This window comes from Macrotis lagotis, chromosome 3 (genome assembly GCF_037893015.1).
Source record: "Macrotis lagotis isolate mMagLag1 chromosome 3, bilby.v1.9.chrom.fasta, whole genome shotgun sequence".
Taxonomy (NCBI): domain Eukaryota; kingdom Metazoa; phylum Chordata; class Mammalia; order Peramelemorphia; family Peramelidae; genus Macrotis; species Macrotis lagotis.
This window is the reverse complement of record NC_133660.1, coordinates 174,829,891-174,847,150: the sequence shown is the minus strand read 5'-3', so window position 1 is coordinate 174,847,150 and position 17,260 is coordinate 174,829,891. Positions and strand designations below refer to the sequence as shown.

Sequence of the window (17,260 nt, the reverse complement as noted above, 5' to 3'; positions counted from 1 at the left end):
CTTAACTTTCTTCTTGTTTATTTTGTTGTTAGATTTATCTAGTTCTGAGAGAGGGAGATTGAGGTTTCCCATTATTAAAGTTTTGCTGTCTATGTCTCCTTGTAATTCACTCGCCTTTTCCTCTAGGAATTTGGTTGCTATACCACTAAGTGCATACATGTTTAGTAATGATATAGCTTCATTATCAATGGTACCTTTTAAGATGTAATTTCCTTCCTTATTCCTTTTAATGAGATTGATTTTTTGCCTTTTCTTTATTTGAGATTAGGAGTGCTACCCCAGATTTTTTTTACTTCTGTTGAGGCATAATATATTTTGCTCCAACGTATAATCTTTACTGTGTGTGTATCTCTCTGCTTCAAATGTATTTCTTGTAAACAACATATTTATAGGATTCTGGTTTTTAATCCATACTGCTATCCATTTCCTTTTTTATGGGACAGTTCATCCCATTCACATTTACAGTTAAGATTACCAACTCTATATTTCCTTCCATGCTATCTTACTTTATTATTTTCTCTTTCCTTTTCTCTTATTCTTCCTTACCAAGATTTTGCTACCTTTTCCCATTGACTATTCTTTTAAAAATTCAGCTTTCAGTTAATTTTCACTTAAACTTTTGCCTTCCCTTTTATCAGTCCCTTCTTCCCTTATCTTTTCCTTTACCAATCCTCCCCTTCCCTGTAGATTAGGTTAGAGTTTTAAACCCAAGTGGGAATGTATCTTATTTCCTCTCTGGGCCAAATCTATTGAATAGAATTAACTCAGCATTCACATTCTCCCTTCTTTCCCTCTAAAATTATAAATCTTTGTGCCTCTTCCCTTGGTATTATTTATTGCTCTAATACTATTAATCAGATATCATCAAGTACAGTTTGATTATTTGATTGCTTGATAAGCTCATCTTGTTATCAAGGTATCCTCACAGATTGTTCGCTTGATAAGCAGCATTGACTCAAATTGCATCAAATTATAATTATATTCATCTTTACCTTATCCACTTTTCAAGTTTCTTTCTAGTACACACAATCCTCATGAACCAAAATATCATTCAAAGCCATATCATTTCTTTTTAATTTAATATTTTTTTATTCTTTTTGTACAAATAATGTTTTTTATACATTAATAAAATATTCTTGTTTAAAAGGAAACAAAATACCCCATCCCCCCAAAAAATATAGACTCACTTGAGTGATAAAGTAAAGGGGAGAGAAAAAAATTAAAATAAAAAAAATAATAGTAATAATTGTAGGTATGGCCAGGTAGCGCAGTGGACGGAGCACCAGCCCTGGAGCCAGGAGCAGCCAAGCCCATATCTGGCCCTGTACACCCAACAATCACCCAGCTGTGTGACATGCAAGCCACCCCAACCTCACTGCCCTGCAAAAACCATAAAAAAAGGGAAAAAAAGACCTAAAATAAAGTAAAATAAAATAGTAATTATAGTAGGGGCAGCTGGGTGGCAGACAGAGCATGGGCCCTTGAGCCAGGAGCACCTGGGTCCTAATCCGACTTCAGACACCCAATGATCAGGCCATCCAGCCCCATTTGCCCTGCACCCCCCTCAAAATAATTATAATAATAAATGTGCTTCAGTCTGTGTTCCAACACCACTAACTCTGTCACGGGTGGATCACATTTTTTTTTTTTTAGGTTTTTGCAAGGCAAATGGGGTTAAGTGGCTTGCCCAAGGCCACACAGCTAGGTAATTTTTAAGTGTCTGAGGTCAGATTTGAACTCAGGTACTCCTCACTCCAAGGCCAGTGATTTATTCACTACGCCACCTAGCTGCCCCTTGGATCACATTCTTTATGATAAGTCCATCACAAAAGTTACTTCCATATTTTTCCACCGGTGCCATTGCTGATCACAACTCCCTCCTTTCTTATTTCTTATTTCTCCACTACCATGTACTATATTTTCTCTCCTTTCACTCTGACTCTGCTGTAGGGTATGTGAGTGGGCAGCAGACAGATCCCTGGTCCTGGGGCCAAGAGGCCCCGAGCCCCCCTACAATCCCTTAGGCCCAGAATCCACCTGGCCCTATGGTCTTAGGCAGGCCTTCCAATCCCAGCCCCTTGCAAGAAGTAAAAAAGAAAATGTGTTATATCTGACCACTCTCCCCCCATGGCCCAATCCTCTTCTCCATCATTCACATCACCCCCCCCCCCCCCCCCCCCGTCCCTCTTCTCTCCTTCTTACTCCAGATGTCTATACCCCATTGAGTATATATGCTGTTTCCTCTCCTAACCACCTCTGATGAGAGCGAAGATTCCCTCATTCCCCCTTGCCTTCCCCCCCTTCCATATCATTGCAATAGCTCATTGTAATAAAGAAAAATCTTATTATATGAAATATCTTGGCCTAATCCCCCTCTCCTTTTTCTTTCTCCCATTACATTTCCCTTTTTTTCTATTGACTCCATTTTTATACCATATTTTATCTTCAAATTCAGCTTTCTCCTGTGCTTCATCTATAAAAGCTCCTCCTACCTGCTCTATTAACTGAGAAGGTTCATATGAGTATTATCAGTTTCATTTTTCTATGCAGGAATACATGCAATTCATCATCATTAAGTCCCTCATATTTTCCCCTTCTCCTCCAATCTCTATGCTTCACCTGAGTCCTGTATTGGAAGATCAAACCTTCTGTTCAGCTCTGGCCATTCTAACAGGAACATTTGAAATCCCCCTGGTTCATTGAAAGTCCATCTTTTTCCCTGGAAGAGGACATTAAGTTTTGCTGGATAGTTGATTCTTGGTTGCATTTTAAGCTCTTTTGCCTTCCGGTATATTTATATTCCAAGCCCTACGAGCTTTTAATGTAGTGGCTGCTAAGTCCTGTGAGATCCTGATTGCAGCTCCATGGTATTTGAATTGTGTCCTTCTGTCTGCTTATAATATTTTCTCTTTGACTTGGGAGTTCTGGAACTTGGCTATAATATTCCTGGAGGTTGGTTTTTTGCGATCTCTCTCTTGGGGCGATCGGTGGATTCTCTCCATTTCTATTTTGCCCTTGGCTTCTAGAATATCAGGGCAATTTTCCTGTAGTAATTCTTTGAAAATGAAAATTTCCTTATCATGACTTTCAGGTATTCCAATAATTTTTAAGTTATCTTTCCTAAATCTGTTTTCCATATCAGTTGTTTTTTTTTTCCAATGAGATGTTTCACATTTTCCTCTAATTTTTCATTCTTTTTTGGTTTTGAAGATTTCTCATAAATTCAGCAATCTCCCTGAGTTCTATTCTTTGTCTGAAGGATTTGTTTTCCTCAGAGAGCTTTCTTATCTCTTTTTCCATCTGGCCAATTCTGCTTTTTAAAGCATTTTTCTCCTCAATTTTTGAACTGTTTTATCCATTTTACCTAAGCTGGTTTTTAGCATGCTATTTTCTTCAGTATTTTTTTGGATTTCCTTGACTAAGCTGCTGACTTCATTTTCATGTTTTTCCTGTATCTCTCTCATTTCTTTTCCCAATTTTTCTTCTAACTCCCTCATTTGATTTTCAAAGTCTTTTTTGAGCTCTGTCATACCCTGAGCCCAATTTCTGTTTTTCTTGGAGTCTTTAGATGTAGGAGCTTGTGCTTCCTCATCTTCAGCATGAGTATTTTGATCGTTCTTGGGCTCATATTTCTCAATGGTGTTCCTCTTTTTTCTCAGCTTGCTCATTTTCCCAGCCTAAGCTTGTTTTTGGGGTGCTACCTGAGCTTTTGGGACACTCCCACAAGGGTCTCAGTGTGTGAAGCTCTGTCCTCCCTCCTGGTCTGTGAATGACCATATGTGGGGGGCTGCTGTTCTATTGGGGGGCCTAGACTGGGATCAGGATCTGAATGTGGTCAGAGCCCCAGAGTCCTCTTGCAGGGGCAGAGGACAGAGCTTGGCAGTCTCTCTTCACTCCCCTCCCTCAGTTCAATGTGCTCATGCCCTGGGGGCTCCTGCTTACCGGCTCCACCTGCTTCTATTTCCTGGATCTGGACTACTGGGACCATGCTGCTGGCTGTGTGCCCTGAGGGCTGGGCTTCATGGGCTCTCTCTGGCAGAGGTCCCCCGCTGTTCCCCCGCTTTGTGCCGGTGCTCCCCGGTGCAGCTCAGGAGACTCCCCCCGCTGCTGTGAGCTGAGGCTGCCTCTGGGAGGCTGAAGTTCTTTCACTCTGGCGGGCCGCCCCTCCGACCCTGGGGAGCAGAGCCTTTCTGCTCTTTTCCAGGTTACCTTGAGTAGGAGAACTGCCTCACTGGGTCCCTTTGTGGGTTCTGTCTCTCGAAAAATTAGTTAGAGTCTTTAGTTTAGAAGTTTTATGAGAGAGCACCTAAGACATGATCCTCTCTTGTTGCCATCTTGGCTCCTCCCTCCAGTTCCCAAAGCCATATCATTTTTTGAACTATTTGTATCCCTCCTCCAGGCCTATTTCTCTCACACATTACTCCCCCCACCCCCCATCAGGGTACATAACCACTCCTTAAGTGAAGTAAGGTCAATTTTCTTTCACATTTTGTCTATCCCCCCCCCCCCCCCATACATAACCTCTTGTATGTGAAATAAGACCTACTTTACCTCCTCCCCTCCGCAAGCAGGGTATTTAACAACATCTTTTTAAATGAAGCAAGGCCTATTCTCCCTCCCACTTTACAACCCTCCACCCCCAAGGGTACTTAACAACTTGTTAAGTGAAGCTCCAGTTAAGTCAAACCCTGATCTAATTAACTGCAAGAATCTTTTTTTGTTTTTGTTTTTTTATATTTTTGCAAGGCAAATGGGGTTAAGTGGCTTGCCCAAGGCCACACAGGTAATTATCAAGTGTCTGACACTGGATTTGAACCCAGGTACTCCTGACTGCTTTATTCACTAGCCACCTAGCCGCCCCTAACTGCAAGAATCTTAAAGGGCTCTAAGCACTGGGAGGCTCTAGAGGTCTCACCTGAGACCCTTACAAATAATTGAGACACTGACAGAGACACTGACTCAGGGCCCCACAGTTTAAAATGCCCTCATTAGACAAGGCGATAAACTTTGTCAGAACAGCAGAATTAAAATGGGTCAAAGGATAATGAGACACTTAAATTTAAAGTTAAAAACCCTGTTTTTCTACAGGGTTTTAGTGATATCATCTTGGACTTCTAAAGTGGAGAGATAAGACTCAATAATACCTGTATCCTTTAGGCTCATTCTCTTCAATTGTATTCTACCCTTTCATTATCCTAAGAGATGTAAAGTTCTAAAGAACTGGAAGTATTATATTTTCCCTTTTAGAGTTGTGTTCAATTTGATGGTCTTGACCAACATTTGTTTTATTTCCCTTCCTCTTCCCCTTTTCATTTACATTTTTTTATACAATTCAATTTCACTGAACGTCCATCTTTTCCCAATAGTATATGCTGAATTTTATAGGGTAATACATTCTAGTTTGTAGTCCTAGGTCCTTTGCTCTCTGAAATATGCTATTCCAGTTCTTCTGATCCTTCAGTGTTGAGGTTGCTAGGTCCTGTGAGTCTGATTGTGTTCTCATTGTATTTGAATTGTTTTCTTTTTGCTGCTTGCAATATTCTCTTCTTTATTTGAGGGTTCTGGAATTTGGCTATTACTGCCCTTGAAGTTTTATCCTGGGGTCTCTTTTTGGAGGAGTTCTGTGGATTCTTTCAGTCATTATATTGTGATCTTGTTCTAATAGATTTGGACAATTTTCCCTTATAATTTCCTGCATGACGTTTTCCAGGTTCTTTTTTTGGTCCAGGTTTTCTGGTAGTCAGATGTTTCATAGATTGTCTCTTCTGGATCTATTTTCCAGGTCATTCATTTTCAATTTTTTCAGCCTTTTTATTTTGTTTGATGGAATCCTGTAGTCTTGTAGATTTATTGTTTTTTTCTGTTTGTTCAAAATATTATTTTTAGGGTTTTATTTTCTTCAGTTAGCTTCTGTGTTTCCTTTTCTAGTTGTTTATTTTTACTTTTAACAGAGTTGATTTCTTTGGTCAATTTTTCACAATTTTCTTGCATGACTTTCATTTCTTTTTTTTCCATTTTTCTTCTTCCTTTCTTCTTTGGTTCTTAAATTCTTTTTTACGCTCTTCAATGAGCTTTTATATTTGAGACCAGTTTATAGACTTGTTTTGTTACTTCCCCGTGAGTGATTTTGCACTGCTTTCTTCTTTAGACATGGCATTGCTGTCATCTTTGTCTGTAAAATAGTTTTCTATAGTGAGCACTCTTTTAACTTTTTTGTTCATCTTTGTTGTTTTAGTTCTGCTCCTGGGGTATAGGGCGTATAGAGCCAAGCTTTTTTTTTTTTTTTTTTTCTGGGACTGGGATCTGATCCCTGGCTTGTTGTTGACCAAGATGTTGCCTATGCAGTACAAGCCCTGCCTTTACAGAGGTTTTTTTCCCCCTCTTTTATGTCCAGGCTCTCACTTAACAGTGGTTTGTTCCTGACCCAGTTCTGTCTTTTACCCTGGTATTTTCAGGGTTCTGTCTTTGTTTGGTGTTGGGATTCTCCTTGCTGGCTTGCTATCTAGCTACTGGGACCTCTGCAATTGTTAAGCTGTCAAGACCTGGATTGCACTATGGCTAAAAGCCTCCTACTAGTTTTCCCACTCTCCCACCTCCTGTATTTTACTTTCCCTTGTTCCCCCAAGAGACAGATCTTCGTTGAAGTTCTTCTATGATGTCTACAGTTGAAAACTTCTTTGAATCTTCTCTTTTTCTTGGTGGGATCTGTAGTGTGAATATCAGGGGATAGGCTTTATTTATTTTTGGTAGGGAAAAATTTCCAGGAGCATGTTGGCTTTATGCCATCATCTTAGCTCTGCCCTGGAAGTGTCTCTATCAAGTACTTTCTAACTCTAAAAGCCTTATACAAATTCCAGCTATTAGTATTTGAAACAATGTCATAAATCTCTTCCAGGTTCATCATTGCTATGTCTTTAACCATCCCTGTATTGATTATAGTTTCAAGCCCTTTCACTATCCTGGTTATCATACTAACTTTAATTATGGCATACATATTGATCATAGTATTTTATTTTCCCCTTTGGTTTAATTCTTTTATTTTCTATCTTTAATATTTTATTTTTCCAATTACATGTAAAAACAATTTTGATGGTCTTGAGTTTCAAATTTTCTCCTATCTTCCCTCCCCTGACCCATGTGCAGTCATAGAAAACAAAAATAGCACATAGACAAAAAACCTCAAGAAAAAAATAAAGATAATATGATCATAGTATTTTGTGGTTTAACCAGGACTGTTAACTCTTTCAATTTTGGTACTGTACTGCTTCCATGCAACATTGTTAATTCATATTGAGCTTTTTATCCAATAAGTAGTCTCTTATGTTTCCCTTAATAGTGATTTTTGTTCTATCCTTCCTGGTCTGAAAATAATTTTCCTTGGTAGAGAAAACAATTTAGGAGTTTACTTGTCTTTCAATTGTCATATAGGAGTCCTTCTATGGTCTGTTTCTTTTCTCTTTTTAAAAAAATAATTTATTTTTCTAACTATATAGTTTTCAACAATCATTTTTTAAATAAGATTTTGAGTTCCACATTTTTCTTTCTTACTACCCTTGCCTCCAGTCTCTCCTTGACAAAGAATTATTTAATATAGGCTATACATGTATACAAATCATGTGACAGAAGAATCAGAACAAAGAAAAAACAAAAGAAAATCAGAACAAAAGAAAAATGAGAAAAAGCAGAATACATTTTAAAAATTGAAAATAGCAAGCTTTATTCTAAACATTTGGTCAGGCTTTATAATCCATTCTCTGAATGTAGATGGTACTGCCATCACAAGTCCTTTAGAATTGTCTTTGATCGTTGTATTGCTGAGAAGAGCAAATCCATCATAATTATTCATTACACAATGTTGCTATTAATGTGTACAATGTTCTTCTGGTCCTGCTCATTTCACTCAGCATCAGTTCATGCAAGTCTTTCCAGACTTTTCTTTTTTCTTTTTTTTATCAATGAAATATTTTTCTGCTTTCCTGCTTATTCACAATAGTGTATTTCCACATAAGTAAATCTCATCTTTTAATTTAAAAATGACATTTTCACACTTTTATCAAGTGTTGGTGTTTGAAGTAATAAAACTTTAAGAAACACTGTCATTTCAAGCAATCAAATTTGTTTAGTATCTTTCCATCTAAATTGTTTATTTTAAATTCATAAAGACAAAAAATGGTAAGGATTTAACAGAAGCAGAAGAGATTAGGAAGAGGTGGCAAAAACACACAGAAGAACTATATCTGAGAGATCTTAACATCATTGATAACCATGATGGTGTGGTTACTGATATAGATAAAACCAGATATCTTCAAGAATGAAGTCAAGTGGGCCTTAGGAAGTATTGCTAGTAATAAGACTTAAAAGTGACTGAGTTCCAGACAAACTATTTAGAAGGAAAAGAATTAGAAACATCATCAGATTTTTTTTTTTACATCCTTAGGCTAAAAGATCCCTGCAGAGAGCAATTCCAATCATGAAAATTAAAAGATATTTGCTCTTTGGAAGAAAAGCTATGGAAAATCTGTTCAGCATACTAAAAAGCAGAGATATCAACTTGCTGACAAAGGTTTATATGGTCAAAGCTATGGTTTGTCCATTAGTAATGTATGGTTATGAGAGTTGGACTATAAGGAAAGCTGGGAGAATCAGTGCTTTAGAATTGCAGTGCTGAAGACTTTTGAGAGTCCCTTCGACAGCAAGGAGTTCAAATCAGGCAATACTTACAGAAATTAACTTAGACTATTCACTAGAAGGTCAAATATTGAAGCTGAAAACTTACTCTTCCACAGAACAAGAAGATGGAACTCATTGGAGAGGACCCTGATGTTGGGAACAATTGCAACTAAAGGAAAAGGGGATGGATAGATAGTATCATGGAAACAATGAACTTGAACAGATTTTAGGTGATAGTGGAGGACAGGAGGATCTGGTGTAGGGATCACAAAGAGATATGACCAAATGACTAAAGAATACCACAAAACACATAGAATACCATAACAAAAGTTTTACTCATTCCCTCTAGCTCCTTGTCAGAATTTACATAATTTAAGTACAACACTACCATTGCTATCCTTTTTTTTCCCCAAAAACCTTCACTGAGCATGAACATGACCTCAAGGTCAACTGACACACTGATGGCAAAGTGTTTGATTTGAAAAGACTATAAGCCAAGACTAAAGTGGAAGCGTGTTGGTGCATAATCTGTATGCAGATGACTGTGTACTCAATGCAGCCTCTGAAGCTGAGATGCAACAAAGTATGGATCGATTCTCTGCTGCTTGTGATAATTTTGTCCTAATAATTAACACCAAGAAAACCCAGGTGCTCCATCAGTCAGCACCACACCATCCATATGTGAAACCTCAGTACAGAAAATGGAGAAGTTTTGAGTATTGTGGACAAGTTCACTCAAGGAGGTACTCATCAACACATGCATTTCCAGAGCAGCTCAGTATTTGGGAGTCTCTGAAAGAATGGAAGAGAAGAGGTATTAGACTGACCACCAAACTGTGCTGTCTAGAAACGGGGTTATCAAATCTACTGCATTTTGCATTACATTAGAATGCCTCCTAGAAAGACTTCAAGAAAACAAATGCCATTTACTAAGTGGTTGCTCTTCTAAAAATCCTATTGTAATTTTTCTTGATTCTAATCATATGTTTCCTGAGATTATTATCAAAGTTATTAGGGTTAAAAGATATACATGATCAAATTTAATTGAAATCAGGACTTCAAGAATGCCTATGTAGTATGGCATTTACTCTTTCAGATTATAAAACTTGTTATCAAATATGAAAATCTGGATAGTCTGTGAAGTTATCTAGTTTATCCACTCTTAGCCAAAACCACTCTCTGACTTGAATACATTTGTTGGTTCTGCACTGTAGCATTTAGTGAGAGTTGTCAACAGTGCATCTTTGTGATGAGGTCAGGGAGGGCAGGAATAGAAATAGGAAAAAATTCCCAAGAACCTTAGCTTCCAGCTTCTGTCCATAATGTTTTAGATGATTTAGCAGTCTATGTCAACAAAAGGGAGGGGAAAGTAAGAACACCTGAGGTGATATAAAGGAATGAGCAGCACTGTGTTCCAGGAATTATTATATGGTAATATGCTCTTTAAGGGATCAGCTGTAAACCAGTTATGAAAATTGGGAGGGATTGTTCTGGAAGACCAAATACAGTGTAATTACAAGAGATCTGGAAAGGCTCTTCATGAAAGCCTAGTCCTGGTAGTCTTTTTTTTCTTTTCCTTCTATTTCTTTGCTAATTATACTAAGTTTTGTTGGATAAAATATTCAAGAGTTATTTTGTCTTTCTCTCCTGGCATGTGGTCAGGGGAATTACCATTTGGCTCTTTATAGGTAAGAAGTATCTCCCATCACACCCATTCACTCTGGGTGAAATGGGGCCCCAGAAGTAGAGCCAAGGGAGATTGGTCAGATAAGAATATATCAAGACTCAGGCAGAATCAGAAACAATCTCTTTTCTGAAGCTTCCCCCTATTCATGTAGACATAACTATTTTAGAGTAGAAATTGAATAGATGGATCTAGTACAGTAGATTTTGGATAAATTTCTTTTAAAGTATAATTGAGAGTTTATAATATATTTTAGCAATTTAGTTTTTTTGCTTTCTACTGAAATAATTGGACTTCATGATAGATTGCTAAATAATTAGAACCTTAGAAGTGATTTTATGGTTTACAAAAGTTTTATTACAAAAACTTTATGAGATGGGTAATACAGATATTATATACTTATTTTAAAGATGGAGAAACTGAGGGTCAAAATATTTCTAAATTACTCGAGGATGTATTGGCTCATCACGTATACTTTAGTTTAAATGATTTACTCTATTCAAAGAATAATAAAATTTTAATTTTATTTCTGTGTTCCTAACTCTTTATGGAGAAATGGAGTAATTTTTGAAAGAAAATGTCAATAATAAATGCTTTTAATGAGATTACTTGAAATGCATGATTATCATTATGGGCTTAACTTTTTTGTTTCAGCAATATTCATATCAAAGACTAATATTTCTTTGTCCTTTAGATCAAGATATTTTGGAAAGTATATTAATAGACAGCTGTTTCTATCCAAATGTGACAATTGTAAGTAGACAATTTTTATATAATTTGGGATATCTTTGTACTTTCTGAGGTTTCACTGTGGGTGGATGGGTGTGAGGAGAGATACTCCTTACTTCCAAACAGTTAAGTGTTCCTCTATCACCATGAATGATTGATTGCTTAATACTAGAGAAATTGTTAAAAATAAAAAAAAGTGGGTGAGACTTTGGGAAATATGCTAAGAATTTTTTTTTACTTCTAAGATTGACTCCTTGCTCATGCCTGTTGAACACATACATGGTTATAATCACTCTTTATATGAAAAGATTAATTTATAGTAGGTTATTTCTTCTTGGAAAGTACAAACACTATTAAAATAATATCCAGTTTTTTAATTCTAAATAAACCCATTATTACCAAAAAGTAGAAAATCTTGCTCTTTTACGTCACTGTGAACTTTATTTTCTTTGTGTGTATTTCATTTGGTAGCCAGATGCTTTGAGCAGCCTTGTTGTTGTGATGCTGTATGACTTCCAAGACAGAAAATTTCAAAGTCGACTCATTTCAGATGAGGAACAGTCAATTTCAGAAGTTCAAGAAGTCGAGTATCTTCTTAACAGGTATCATCAACAATTATAAGGAAGAACAAAATTCTTTAAAGTTCATATTTTTTTTGTTTTGTTTAGGTTTTTGCAAGGCAATGGGGTTAAGTTGCTTGCCCAAGGCCACACAGCTAGGTAATTATTAAGTGTCTGAGGCCAGATTTGAACTCAGGTACTCCTCACTCCAGGGCCAGTGCTCCCTCCACTGTGCCACCTAGTCACCCTATTAAAGCTCATATTTTCATTGCAGGAGAGAATACATGATGTTCTTTATAGACAGGTATCAAAAATCTGTAGAGGATATTACTGAGTGATGTGTAACTTGAGCAGTTTACTGGGTTTTCTTTCAAAAATTTCCTTGAAACAACTTCATTAGAAAACTATTTTAAAACTGAGCAGATTTTAAAAGTTTGGAAGGCAGATCTTTGTATACATAATGAAAAAATTTCTAAATTTGTTTTTATTAGAAAGCATGAAAAATTGGATGAATTTCCTAGTCTGTTATGAGTAAATTAAAACACATTTATACATGTATTCATATGTTCAGATTCTTTCTCTATTGAAAAAATCCAAATGAATCAAGGAAAATCACAGCTATATTTAAGTATTCATTAAGATTTAGATTATACCATAGTTTGAGCCAATTATTTCTTATAAACATTAATGTAATTCAATAGTTAATCATTCTGTTCATATTCTCCTTCCTAAAAACAGTAAAGTATGCCATCAGTGAGAATCAAAGAAAATCACAATGACCAGTTTAAGATTTTAATCAGTTTTCCTTAAGGCAAAATACAGATATATGAAAAAATGTCAGAATATCTATGAAATGACTATAATTCAACTGCTAAATTTCAAGTGGCTCAAATATTTTCTTTGATAAATAAAACAAAGATATCTGAGATATTCTAATGGTTGATTGTAGGGCTAGTATTTTTTCCTTCATGAAAATTTTTATATAATTTCAAAATGATATTTGGAATATCACCTTTTTTAGGCTACTGATGTTTTCATGTCAGATGTATTTTCAATATGGTAAAAGAGTGAAGATTCTGTTGGAAATTAAAATATATCAAAAACTTGAAGATTTTTTCAAACATCTGCTATGAGTGATCCAACATATTTTGAGTGGGTTTTTTTTTTTTTGGTTTTGCAAGGCAGTGGGATTAAGTGACTTGCTCAAGGTCACACAGCTAGGCAATTATGAAGTGTCTGAAGTCACATATGAACTCAGGTCCTCCTGACTCCAGGGCCAGTGCTCTATCCACTGCGCCACCTAGCTGCCCCTTGAGTGTTTTTTACATTCCAAAATAGTTATATCTTGCAAGGAATCTTGTCACTTGTATGGAAGTTAATTTTTGAAAGGAAAGAAAGAGACTAATGTGTTTTTTTGTTCTGGCAAAACAAGTGCTTTTTTATATTTGTCAAACATTATTGTAGGATCTTGTTATCTATTTCTTTTAGTGAGTTGTGTGATTGTAAAAGTGTGATCTGTTGTGAAATATCACTGATGAAAGCTATTGCCTTCTTATATCATTCACAAGAATGCCCTCAATGCCAATGTGTAGAGTCTTCTCATAAAAATTTTATATAGATGGAAAATTTGGCATATAGGTTGGTATTTATTAATTCTCTCCAGGTCATATATCATTATTATTATTTTTTAATAAGGCCTGAGACTTTTTTCTATACCTTTAGAAACTTCCCCTCTTCAGATCTGATCCCTTAATTTTCTAAACATCATGCTGCTTTTAACATGACCCTCCTTTATGTATAATTGAAATTGTTCCATTTTCTTCTTTTCAATGCCCTTTGAATCTTTTCTAGAGGCTTTTCTAGAGCTGTGATGTTAACAGTCTAAAAGTGATGGTTTTGGTGTATGCAACAATGAAAGAATATTATAAAATCTTTGTACATCTTAGTTTCATTTCTTTTCTCCTATTAAATTGATCCTTAAGTGCCTTAGAACTTTGTTTAGTTGAATTTCTTACCACGTTTTCTTTAAACTATTTTTCCCCCCTTCATTTTTTGCTATTTTGAAGTGAAACTACTCAGAATCAACAAGCATTCATTAAGTACATACCATGTCTCACTGAGTGCTATGGGCCCACAAAAAAAAGCAAACATGGTCTTGGTGCTCAAAGAACTTTGTTCTACCAGACTTTTTAGCAAGATTTTATAAAAAGGTAGATAAAAGAGACAGCTTGCCAGAGTAATTGGAAAGACCTTGGTCAAACCTTGCCTCTGACATAGAATGGTGGATGATCTGGACAAATCATTTACCTCTTCAGTGATCTAGGCACTTCTTTAGGCTGTACAGAGTACAGAGAAAATGCTCAATTGTACTGATAGAGAATGTTCCTTATTAAGGTATATTTAGACTATTGAAATCACATGTCCTTATCCTTCTATGTTTCAAACTAGTCCTATTCTTGTCTGCCATGTTTTTCTATTTGACAAATAAGTTAACTATCTGATGACTAGGGTGATTTTTAAACTTTTCAGATCTCCTAATTATGGTCATTGATATGTATGGTCATTGATATGTAAACTTATGTGTTCAGTTATTTTATTTAGTGACAATACCCTGAATCTGTTCTTTAACTTTCAGAATTAAAAATAAATAGATCAGATTGGATTTTTTAATGATACTCTTCATATTTTCTTCTAATTTTCTTCTATATTTTATCTTTTTATTAATTTTTATCTAATCAGACAGTGGTATGACTATAAATACAACTGATTCAGGATGGATAGTTATGAGCCTTTTGTGTCATCTACAAGTCTTTGGCCTCTCTACTTCTTTACTACTGAATCATTTTTCTTAACATAATTTGTATCTTTTTTTTTTGCCATATTGGGATAGAATCAGCATTTTCCTCCCCATGATGTCTTTACTTCTACGTATTAGTTTTTAAATTTTTTGACTTTTTGCTTTTCCTCCATGTCTTATTTTTATTTTTAAGTTTTTAGTTTTCTTTCTTTCTTTCTTTCTTTCTTTCTTTCTTTCTTTCTTTCTTTCTTTCTTTCTTTCTTTCTTTCTTTCTTTCTTCTTCCTTCCTTCCTTCCTTCCTTCCTTCCTTCCTTCATTCCTTCCTTCCTTCCTTCCTTCTGTTAGAGTCTGAGAAAAATCCCCAATCTCTGAACAGAGACACTCTACACAATGGAGATGCAATAGCAAGGGTTTATTAAACTAGCTCGAGCTAGGGTTCCATTAGGACAGGGCTAGGATCCTGGAACCCCGAGTAAAGTGAGGAGAGTCCTTATATATATATTGTTCAGTAGGGGAGTTCCAAGCATCTACTGGTTGTCTTGAGATAGTGTGGCGTGCTATCATTGAATGCAGGTCCTCGGAGAGGTTCCCCCGTTGCATGGTCTGATAGATGACCAGGCAGAAACTTAGGAGAGGAATTTAGGCAAAAGTTCATAGGTTTCGAAACTCAGGGTCTTATACTTCTTTCCTTCCTTCCTCCCTCTTTTTCTCCCTCTCTCTCTCATCTCCTTTCTTTCTCGATTTATCTCTCTGTCTCTCTGTTTCTCTGTCTGTCTCTCTGTCTCTGTCTCTGTCTCTGTCTCTCTCTCTCTCTCCCCCCCCCCCTCTCCTGTGCCTGTTTACTGACTTGGTCCTCATTTTTATTTTTGTTTTGTTTTGCATTTTTCTTCTTTGATAAAAATCTATGCTTGAAGAACTGTCCAGTGAAGGTCATATAAGCATTTGAGTGATGGAAAGTCCTTTAGAAGATCTTTAGGACTTTGCCACTAAAAGGTGATATGTGATAGAACCAGCAGGTTTTTTCCCTTCCTGAAACTTCAAGCTTCCCTAACATAGCATCCTCCCCCACATAGTCTCTACAACTATGACCAGACCAAGGGATTTCCACTCTTCTGATTAGCATTCCACCAATATATCCCCATCCTCAAAGGTCTGAGCTTTGAAATTATAGTAACCTGGCTGCCAGTATTTAACACTTGGTATCCCCTCCTTTCCAGGTCATCACAACTTGAGCATGTGGCCTTTGGTCTCCTTGTGATTCTGCAGCTAGGATCTGTATCTTAGGAAAATCTTAGCCTTGGCTCAAGGCTTCATCCCCAAAGTCCCTGAAATCTGAATAGAGAGATAGTGCTATAGAGCTTCCAAGCAGGGTGGGAGCATTAGGGGATACTTTATACTTGGGAGGAGCTAGAGGTTCATTATCACCCAGGATTTTGGGGTACAATTCATTAGTAGCCCATAGGGGACTGACAAATTACTTTTCTTAATCACTGCTTCAAAAGTCACATTCAAAGCTTTTTCTGGGAGATGTCAGAATTTGAGTCTTTGCCAATTACCTTCAGGACACTTAAAAAATGTTTTGTTTATTTTTTTCCAACTACATGCAATGGTAGTTTTCAGCGACCATTTTCAATCATCATTTTTTTTTTTGTATTTTAGGTTTTTTTTGCAAGGCAAGTGGGGTTAAGTGGCTTGCCCAAGGTCACACAGCTAGGTAATTATTAAGTGTCTGAGACCAGATTTGAACCCATGTACTCCTGACTTCAAGGTCGGTGTTTTATCCACTATACCACCTAGCCGCCCCTCAATCATCATTTTCAACAGTCATTTGAGTTTTACATTTTTCTCTCTTCCTCCTTTTGCTCCCTCCTCCCCCTGACAGAAAACACTCTAATATAGCCTCTACATTTATATCCATGCTAAATGTAGATCCATATTAATCTTTCTTTGAAAGAAGAATCAAATCCAACTAAAAAAATCAGAAAGAAAAAAATGACATAATACTTAAGTCAGTTTTTTAAAATAGAAGATATTAAGTTTCCTCAGAACACTTCTTCAAACCTACAGCTATATTAGCCTGAATGACCACTGGCATTCCATTCTCCTACTCAAATTTCACTAGCTGATCTGCCCAGGCTCATATGGTGGTCTGTAGAGGAAGATCTATAGCTAAAGTTTGCTTTCATTCTGTTGATTGTTCAGTTGTTTCAGTTGTATCTGGCTCTGTGATTCCATTTGAGGTTTTCTTGGCAAAGATTCTGAAGTGGTTTGCCATTTCCTTCTCTCACTTTACAGATGGGAAAACCGAGGCAAACCAGACTTAAATGATTTGTCCAGGGTCATACAGTAGTCTCTGAGGGCAGATTTGAACTTAGGAAGATGAGGTCTCCTACTTTAACCCCTGTGCCACCTACCTGCCCTTTCCTGGCACATTGTAAACAATCATGGTTGTCAACTGATTGTGTGAATCCTAATAACAAACCTAAGGAATGCAAGACTCAGGGGGAGTGTTTTATACCTACTTTTTTATTTATGTGTATGTGTGTGTATCTCATTGTATACTTGTCTGTCTGTTTATCTAGCTATCTTATTTGTTTGTGTGTGTGTGTGTGTATACATATACATACATACACACATACCTATCCAAATCTTCATAAATACACATATGTTTGGGTATAAATGTATATATGTATACAGCTACATTCATATATGTCTGTATAAAATCTGTATGTTTTGAGCTCCAAGCTATTTTACCAAAATTGGACAACTCCAACTTCATGTCCCCTTGGATGAGTGGATGGATAGAGTGCATGGCCTGGA

At 36.5% G+C, this 17,260-nt stretch overlaps 1 protein-coding gene across 7 annotated transcripts in view; it reads left to right on the top strand.

The window, feature by feature from the left end:
• The window catches only part of NSUN7 (NOP2/Sun RNA methyltransferase family member 7), a 258,982-nt gene that overhangs the window by 125,039 nt on the left and 116,683 nt on the right, over positions 1-17,260 (top strand). For all 7 annotated transcript variants that reach the window (XM_074229568.1, XM_074229565.1, XM_074229563.1 and 4 more), the window contains 2 exons: positions 11,049-11,107; positions 11,555-11,685. In XM_074229568.1, the coding sequence (XP_074085669.1) occupies positions 11,049-11,107; positions 11,555-11,685 (190 nt within the window). The remainder of the gene's footprint in view (positions 1-11,048; positions 11,108-11,554; positions 11,686-17,260) is intronic.